This window comes from Tachyglossus aculeatus, chromosome 2 (genome assembly GCF_015852505.1).
Source record: "Tachyglossus aculeatus isolate mTacAcu1 chromosome 2, mTacAcu1.pri, whole genome shotgun sequence".
Taxonomy (NCBI): domain Eukaryota; kingdom Metazoa; phylum Chordata; class Mammalia; order Monotremata; family Tachyglossidae; genus Tachyglossus; species Tachyglossus aculeatus.
The window spans coordinates 162,805,987-162,815,632 of record NC_052067.1 but is presented as its reverse complement, the minus strand read 5'-3'; the positions used below and the strand labels follow the sequence as shown (position 1 = coordinate 162,815,632).

General features: G+C 47.6%; 1 protein-coding gene across 1 annotated transcript; it reads left to right on the top strand.

The window, feature by feature from the left end:
* The first annotated feature begins 353 nt into the window (after positions 1 to 353).
* AVPR1A (arginine vasopressin receptor 1A) lies at positions 354 to 4,964 on the top strand. Its single transcript, XM_038765300.1, has 2 exons — positions 354 to 1,407; positions 4,157 to 4,964. The coding sequence occupies exons 1-2, from the start codon at positions 354 to 356 to the stop codon at positions 4,441 to 4,443; spliced, it is 1,341 nt and encodes a 446-aa protein (XP_038621228.1). The 3' UTR covers positions 4,444 to 4,964.
* The last annotated feature ends 4,682 nt before the right edge of the window (positions 4,965 to 9,646 follow it).

Below are 9,646 nucleotides of genomic sequence, written 5' to 3'. Positions count from 1 at the left end.
GAGCGCTTTGCCCAGTGTTCCGCACTCAGCAGGCGCCCAATAAATACCACCGATTGATAGACTGTAGTTTCCGGAGCGCTTTGCCCAGTGTTCCGCACTCGGCAGGCGCTCAATAAATACCGCCGATTGATAAACTGTACTCTCCCAAGCGCCTTGCCCAGTGTTCCGCACTCAGCAGGCGCCCAATAAATACCGCCGATTGATAGACGGTAGTTTCCGGAGCGCTTTGCCCAGTGTTCCGCACTTAGCGGGCGCTCAGTAAGTACCGCTGATTGAGGTGTCCCGAGCGCTTAGTGCAGTGCTCAGCACGCGGTAAGGGCTCCATCGATTGATCGATAAGGGGGGGGGGCGCGATGCTGTTCGGCGCCGGCCACGCGCCCGGCTGGGCGGCCGCGGACCGCAACGGGAGCGCGCTCGCGGGGGCGCGCGCGGGCGCGGCCCCGTCGTCGGCGCCGGGGGCGGCGGTGACGTCAGCGGCGGCCGCGGGGGCGGGCGGCGACGGTCGGAACGGCAGCGCCGCCTACGGGCGGGACGAGGAACTGGCGAAGCTGGAGGTGGCCGTACTGGCCGTCACCTTCGCCGCGGCTGTGCTGGGCAACGGGTGCGTGCTGCTGGCCCTGCGCCGCACGCCCCGCAAGACGTCCCGCATGCACCTGTTCATCCGCCACCTGAGCCTGGCCGACCTGGCCGTGGCCTTCTTCCAGGTGCTGCCCCAGCTCTGCTGGGACGTGACCTACCGCTTCCGCGGGCCCGACGGCCTGTGCCGCGTGGTGAAGCACCTGCAGGTGTTCGGCATGTTCGCCTCGGCCTACATGCTGGTCGCCATGACGGCCGACCGCTACATCGCCGTCTGCCACCCGCTGAAGACCCTGCAGCGGCCCGCCCGCCGCTCGCGGGCCATGATCGCGGCCGCCTGGGCGCTCAGCCTGCTGCTCAGCGCCCCGCAGTACTTCGTCTTCTCCCTCAGCGAGGTGCGGCCGGGCTCCAGGGTCTTCGACTGCTGGGCCCACTTCGTGCAGCCCTGGGGGCCCCGGGCCTACGTCACCTGGATGACGGCGGGCATCTTTCTGGCCCCCGTCCTCGTGCTGGCCACCTGCTACGGCTTCATCTGCTACCGCATCTGGTGCAACATCCGGGGCAAGACGGGCCAAGGGCCGGGGCGAGGCCTCGGGCCTAGTCCCGGCCGAGGCCTCGCGCCTAGGCCCGGGCGAGGCGCCGGTCCCGGAGCCGGTCCCCCGGGCCACCTCCTCCTCGCCCCCTGCGTCAGCAGCATCAAGAACATCTCCAGGGCCAAGATCCGCACCGTCAAGATGACCCTGGTCATCGTCACCGCCTACGTCGTCTGCTGGACCCCCTTCTTCGTCGTCCAGATGTGGTCCGTCTGGGACGCCCAGTTCCCCTGGCTCGGTAATAACGAGAAAGAATAATAAAAACAACCAGAGGAGAAGCAGCGGGGCCCGGCGGGCAGAGCACCAGCCTGGGCGTCCAAAGATCATGAGTTCTAACCCCGGCTCCGCCGCTGGTCTGCCCGCTGGCCTCGAGCAAGTCGCTTCACTGCTCTGGGCCTCGGTTCCCTCATCTGGATTGAGAGAGGGAGCCCTATGTGGGTGAGGGACTGTGTCCAGTCTGATTTGCTTGGATCCACCCCAGCACTTAGTGCGGCGCCTGGTACCTAAGAAGCGCCTAATCAGTACCACAATTATTATTTAAGCACTTACTAGGTGCCAGGTGCTGAACTCAGCTCCAGGGTGGATAAGAGCACATCGGGTTGGATACAGTCCCTGTTTCACATGGCGCTCGCAATTTCGATCCCCGTTTTACAGGCGAGGGAACTGAGGGACGGAGAAATGAAGTGACTTTCCCGAGGTCATACAGCAGACAAGTGGAGGGGTGGGATTAGAACCCAGGACCATCTGACTCCAAGGCCCGGGCTCTGTCCACAACGTTATATGAAACAGACAGACCTGAGTGATCCCTACGACCTCTTCCATAGCGAGGTCACACCCCGGGGAGGCGGGGATCCCCTCCTTCTGGGGTTCAGGGGAGAAGCAACGTGGCCCAGGGGGCCTGGCAGTCACAAAGACCTGGGTTCTAGTCTCGCCTCAGTCACATGTCTGCTGTGTGGCCTTGCAAAATGCCCCCAACTTCTCTGGGCCTCTGTTACCTCATCTGGAAAATGGGAAACCCATGCGGGACAGGGACTATGTCCCACCAGATTATCTTGTATCCCCCCCCCAGCACTTAGTACAGTGCCTGCCACATAGCAAGTGCTGAACAAATACCACAAAAAAGAGGGTCTGCTCCCTCTGGGAGCTGGGGGGGCGATCTCTAATAACAATAATTGTGGTATTTCTTAAGTGCTTAGTGTGTGCCAGAAACTGTACTACGTGCTGGGGTAGATAGGAGTTAAACTCCTGTCCCACATTCATTCAGTCATTCATTCAGTCGTATTTATTGAGCGCTTACTGTGTGCAGAGCACTGTACTAAGTGCTTGGGAAGTACAAGTCGGCAACATATAGAGATGGTCCCTACCCAATAACGGGCTCACATTCTAGAAGGGGGAGACACGGGGCTCACAGTCTTAATCCCCATTTTACAGATGAGGGAACTGAGGCACAGATAATTTAATGACTTGCTCGAGGTCACACAGCAGGAGTCCTGCATCTATATGTTGGTCTATCTATCAAATTGACCTGTGGCCACTGGCAAGAGTTTAACACCCTCTCTCCTCTCCCCCTCCCATACACACATGCCCTTTATTGGTTCCAAATGCGTTCAGTTTTTCTGCCCCATACACACTCCAAGGTGATAATTATAATGAACATGATGGCTCCTGTTAGATCTTTACTCTGTGCCAAGCACTGTCCGAAATGCTAGGATAGATGTAAGATAATCAGGCCAGGCACAGTCCCTGGCCCACGTGGAGCTCATCGTCTAAGGGAGAGGGAGAACAGGGATTGAATGTCCATTTTACAGGTGAGGAAACTGAGGTACGGAAAAGTAGAGTGATTTGTCCATGGTCACACAACAGGCCAACGGCAGAGCTGGGAGAGGTGCATTTCTCCTTAGCGGTATTCTCAGGGACGTATTTTAATGAGTAATGAAAACTTTGGTCAGATGGACTACTGTGTATATATTTAAAGGTGGATTTTGACCAAATCTACTGGTGTGAAAGTCTGAAGTGGACAGCAGTTATAAACTGTTCCTCTTCTCCCCACTGCTGATGGACACCATTTGAATGTTGGTTGTGTGATTTTTAAATTTTATTCTTTCACACCTCATAAAAACGGTTTGATTTTGCTCATGTGGGCTTGGATCTCTTCAGCTCTTTGAAGGAAAAAAAATATTTTTTTAAGTCACTTTTCCAAGACAAATACCTAACAGAAACTGTACAACCTATAAGAACAGAGAACTGGATGTTCTTCTGTAAGGGGGATGCGTCAGAATTGTTTGAAATAGTCAGATTTTTGATGAACAGATCGTGATGCCTGAATGTTAATCTACAAACTCATCCAAAAAGGTATATTTTAAATGACTGGTGATCTAGGACTAGGCTCTGTCCAGTTTAGTCAGATGATAATCTCTTGGGGTGATCAGCTTGAAACTCTAATGTCCTTTCAGAAAAATAATTTGAACTACGTCTGGCATTCTGGGAGTGGAAGGCCTGTATTCAAGCTGAAGGAGTCTGTCCCGTAACCAATTCTGGTCCTTGGTATTGTGATTTTCACAAAGGAGGTGATACCTTTAGTTCCAGAGTAATCACACTTAGTTGAATAAGTATAAATTCATCTTCAGACTATTTTAAAGTGTTTAGATTTTATGATCCTGATAATTGTGGTATTTGTTAAGAGCTTATTAGGCTCTTACTATGTAATAGTTTGTTGCTAGTCTCTTCTGTCTTGGTAGCCCTTTTGTGCAAAGCCCCCTAAAAGCATTCAGTCTGTTAAACCTCCCGGTCTCTCCACTGACTCTAGTTTTTGACCTTAACTACCACCTAATGTGGTCAGGGGTTTGGGTTAAAAACAAGGGATTCTTCTCTCTCAATCCAGTTGTTGAGTGGCCACAGTTGCATCTAAAGTGATGAAGAGAATCCCCCGTGCTTTTTTTCTTACTGGCAGTAACAGTGCCCTCTTTGATTTTTTTTCTTTCCACTAGACTCCGAAAACGCCGTGGTTACCATCACCGCCTTATTAGCCAGCCTGAACAGTTGCTGCAATCCATGGATCTACATGTTCTTTAGTGGCCATCTTCTGCAAGACTGCATCCAAAGCTTTCCCTGCTGTCGGAAGTTCCGGCAGAAGTTGACTAAAGAAGATTCCGATAGCCTGAGCAGAAGACAGACTTCTTTCACTAACAACCGGAGCCCCACAAACAGTTCAGGCGCCTGGAGGGATTCCCCTAGATCTTCCAAATCTACTAAATTAATTCCCATTTCAACTTGACTTCTTGGTTTGCACCATCAGACAGGACTGAGCATGTTTGTAATGGGCAATTTAGCACTTTCACTGGACAAAGCCAGAGATCCTAGCTGGACAGTACAGTAAATGTACAGTATTTTTAGAGCATCGTGTTTGTCCTCTTGTGAATAGAAGCCAAAAGTTATTTTCCGGTATAGAAAGCTTACGGCGTCGAGATGTGGGGAACTAAGTCGCTGCATGCTATTGGAGTTATCTTTCTAAGAGAAAACGCTCGGCTTTATTCTTTATTCCCGATCTAGCAAGTGTTTGGCTGGCTTAACAATAACGTGATCAAAGGCTTTGGTTATGAACCATTGAGATGGTTCATTTTAAAGTGGTCAAGAAAATTAGATTGGGTCAAAAGAAGTCAGGCTACCGTTAATTTTGAATCAACATTTAATTAGCCCCAGTATTCTACATCCTGAAATTCCTGCTGCTTTTTGCTATCATGGTTATATTGACAATCACAAGGAAGCCTAAGGACCACAGTGAACTAGTTAAAAATACTTAGATCCTTTTATTTTATTTTATTTCATTTTATTTTTTGAGTGGTACATGTTAAACACTTACTATGTGCCAGACACCGTACCATGTGCTGGGGTAGATACAAGGTGATTGGATTAGGCACAGTCCATGTCCCACATGGGGCTCCCCGTCTTAACCCCCATTTTACAGATGAGGTAACTGAGGTACAGAAAAGTTAAGTGACTTGCCCAAGGTCGCACAGCAGACAAGTGGCAGAGTCAGGATTAGAACTCAGGTCCTCTGACTCCCAGTTCCATGCTCTCTCCACTAGGCCACCTGATCTTTCGACTCTATCCTCAAAGGTATTTTCAGGACCGAATTCAGTGTTGGACAAAAATCTATCCCTTTTATGTCATTATGGTATGCGGATGCATCAGACTGCATAACTGGAAGGGAAATGAAGAACAGGGTACTATCAGCCAAGAATTCGATATCTGTTTAATATGTGACGGGTGTTTTAAAGTGAACAGATGGCGGAAGCTGCTAAGAAAAACCCACCTTCCACCCAGTGTTGATTACCAACAGTCAGCATTGCCCTGCTTGGAGAGTGACTGGACTTCCGTTAATCAGAATTCTTTCGGGAGACCCCGCCAAGGATTTTCACGGTCTTCCTCTTCGTGATCTTCACTTTGCTTGACCGTGTTTTACCCTGAGGTAGAGAACTCTGCAGCTCTGTCAAGGGAGTGTCGGGAGGACAGTGTGTTGCAGGAGAGAGGGCTTCTGGGGTGGTGCTGCACAGCGCATACAACAGTGCCAGCGCTTAGAACAGTGCGTGGCACATAGTAAGCGCTTAATAAATACCATAATGATTATAGTAAATGTGCAATAAATATCACTCCGTCTGATTCCGCAGTTGTTTGAGTCTCCTGGAGATTCTCCTGCCCCTGCCCTGGATCTGCTCATTTTCAGGCTTAAAAAACCTTTTTCTTGGTTAAAGTCCTCTAGACTGTAAACTCTTTGTGGCAGGGAACCTTGCTTAAAAACGGAGTTTTGGAGGCCCAGTGAACCTCTCTGTAATCGCTGCAGAATCCAGTGGCCGCATGCTCTCCCAACTGCTTAGTCTCTAGACTGTAAGCTAGCCGTGGGCAGCAGCAAGTGTGTCCGTTTATTGTTCTAGTATACTCTCCCAAGTGCTTAGTACAGTGGTCTGCCCACAGCATTCAATAAATACGATTGAATGAATGAAATCTGTTGTAGTGTGCTCTCCCAAATGCTTAGTACAGTGTTCTGTTATTTACCTGTGGCCAAACCGGAGCAGAGCGATGGGAGAGGTGGGGAGGGGGCTCCTCCAAGCTGGGGGGCTGCCCGGTGCAGATTGTGGGCTGGGAATGGGCCTTTTGTATTGTTCTATTGTACTTTCCCAAGCGCTTAATGCAGTGCTCTGTACACAGTAAGCGCTCAGTAAATACAATTGACTGCCTATGATGTTTCTGTGGCATCCAGATCTCTGTTGTCTTTTATTTATTTTATTATTCTAATATTATCCTGCAGTCTTTTCCATGTCAGACATTCATTGTTCAAATCCGAAGGTCAAATAAATTTTTTATTAGAACTATGGATCTTGTGTTTTTATTTTATTAATGATGTGTATATAGCTATAATTCCATTTATTTTGATGGTATTGACACCTGTCTACTCGTTTTGTTTGGTTGTCTGTCTCCCTCTTCTAGACTGTGAGCCCATTGTTGGGAAGGGACCGTCTCTATATGTTGCCAATTTGTACTTCCCAAGCGCTTAATACAGTGCTCTGCACACAGTAAGTGCTCAATAAATACGATTGATTGAATGAATAAATGAATGTCTTGGATTTCAACTTTCAAAATGAAAATCTGATTCCTATGTTGTAGGGGAAACTCCCTGGCAAAATAAAATTTCTGCATTTAGAGGTAGAAACAGTTGAAGGAGAGGCACAAAAAAAATCAATTGTTCAGAAGCAGCGTGGCTCAGTGGAAAGAGCACAGGCTGTGGAGTCAGAGGTCATGGGTTCAAATCCTGGCTCCGCCAATTGTCCGCTGTATGACTTTGGGCAAGTCCCTTAACTTCTCTGGGCCCCAGTTACCTCATCTGTAAAATGGGGATGAAGACTGTGAGCCCCCCAGGGGACAACCCGATCACCTTGTAACCTCCCCGGTGCTTAGAATGGTGCTTTGCACATAGTAAGCGCTTAATAAATGCCATCATTATTATTATTATTATTCTTATTTCAAAAGCAAATTATAATCTTACTTTGTCATATCACATCTCTCTTTGGGTGTGTTAGCTGTTAAATCTTCCTGCTGGTCGCTTACTTTTCCTCATGGAGACATTGAAGGCTTCATTAGACATAAATTCTTTCTGTTCCAAAGAGAACCGTTATATAAATGTTACTTTACTACAAACTTAATACCAAATGCCTGTACACTTATCCCTCCCAGTCTCCCAGCACGAGGAGGCCGAGGAGAAGACCCCACTAAGTACTATAAACACTCAGCACAACAACAAAACGGGGTGGTCTTTTTATGTGACCAGTGTGGCCGGGACTGTGGACTGTCCCCACTGGCCTTTTCAGTCATATGTGCATTCATAGGGGAGCGTCATTCACTCATTCATTCGTATTTATTGATGATGATGATGGTATTTGTTAAGCACGTACTATGTGCCAAGCACTGTTCTAAGCGCTGAGAACACTTACTGTGAGCAAAGCACTGTACTAATCGCTTGGGAGAGCGCTGTCAATGACATCTTCCTAGAATACAAAGGAAAACGTAAAGATATGCGACTAAATGACTGGATTAAGTATGAGGGAAACTTCTCTTCCCCATCTGTACACGAGACAGAGAGATATTGAAATCAGTGGAAGAATCGGGATAACGCCCCTTAACACTTCTGCTTCACACTGGCCTTTCCAATCCCTAACTGTTTACTCCCTGGGCAGACATGTACACAGAAAAATAAGTTTTCGCAAAGACTAGATCTTTGGTTCCGTTTTCTAAAGTAAGAAATTCTTCTCTTTAAGGGGAGCTATTCAAGTGAACAGGCCAATATTGGGATCTGTCTATCCATCAATATCAACTGATGCATGTCACACCAGGTGCTTAACATCTACTGTAAGGGGAAGAATGCAGCAGCTGAATCGAGATCTGTGCGGATCACATTTCTGCTTCACCGACAGTTCCCACCTTGCTTCCAGTCCCATCAAAGAGAAGTTAAATACTGTGTGACCTTGGTCAAGTCACTTAATTTACCTGCTCCTTGTCTCCACAACTGTAAAATGGGGATTAATACTGTGAGCCCCTTCTGAGACACTGACTGTGTCTGACTTGAAGCAACGTGGCTCAATGGAAAGAGCACAGGCTTGGAAGTCAGAGGTCATGGGTTCAAATGCTGGCTCTGCCAATTGTCAGCTGTGTGACCTTGGGCAAGTCACTTAACTTCTCTGTGCCTCAGTGACCTCATCTGTAAAATGGGGATTAAGACTGTAAGCCCCACATGGGACAACCTGATCACCTTGTATCCTCCCCAGCGCTTAGAACAGTGCTTTGCACATAGTAAGTGCTTAACAAATGCCATCATCATTATTATTATCGTATTAACCCCAGCGCTTAGAACAGTGCTTGACACATAGATGTAGCATAATCTAGGGGAAAGAGCACAGGCCTGGGAGTCAGAGGACTTGGGTTCCAATTCCAGCTCTATCAATTACTTCCTGTGTGACTTTGGGTTAGTTGCTTGTCTTCTCTGTGCCTCAGTTTTTTCAACTTTAAAATAGGGATTAAATACCTGTTCTCCCTCATACTTAGATTGTGAGCCCTATACTTGATAGGGACTACGTCCAGTCAACCAATGATATTTATTGAGTGGTTTTCAATCTTCATTCATTCAATCATATTTATTAAGCACTTACTGTGAGCAAAGCACTTTACTAAGCACTTAGGAAAGTACAGTACAGCAATAAAGAGTGACAATCCCTGCCCACAACCAGCTCACAGCCTAGAAGTGGGGAGACAAACATCAATACAAATAGACATCAATATAAATAAATAAAATTACAGGTATTTACATAAGTGCTGTGGGGGGTGGGGGGAGAGCAAAGGGAGCAAGTCAGGGCGATGCAGAAGGGAAGGGATTGTCTCTCTATTGCTGTATTGTACTTTCCAAGCACTTAATACAATGCTCTACACACAGTAAGCACTCAATAAATAAGATTGATTGAATGAATGTATGAATGAAGGGAGTGGGAGTTGAGGAAAAGTGGGGCTTCTTCTGGGAAGACCTCTTGAAGGAAATGTATTATTGTGCTTATTATTTACAGGGCACTGTCCTAACAACAGAATTAGCAAACGTGTTTTCAGCCCATAACTAATTAGCACGTATTTACCCCAGCACTTAGAACATTATTTGTCACATAGTAAGCACTCAGCAAATCCTATAAGAAATTTCATTAAAAAGAGAGTGAAACAATGTACCTAGTGGAGAGAGCACAGGGCTGGGAGTCAGAATAATAATAATATTGGCATTTATTAAGCACTTACTATGTGCAAAACACTGTTCTAAGTGCTGGGCAGGTTACAAGGTGATCAGGTTATCCCATGGGGGGCTCACAGTCTTAATCCCCATTTTACAGATGAGGTAACTGAGGTCCAGAGAAGTTAAGTGACTTGCCCAAAGTCACACAGCTGACAAC

Bases quoted from the DNA above. Each gene is read 5' to 3' on its own strand.
- AVPR1A (XM_038765300.1), top strand. From the start codon at position 354: ATGCTGTTCGGCGCCGGCCACGCGCCCGGCTGGGCGGCCGCGGACCGC. The intron at 1,408-4,156 runs GTAATAACGAGA...TCTTTCCACTAG, and splicing joins CGCCCAGTTCCCCTGGCTCG to ACTCCGAAAACGCCGTGGTT.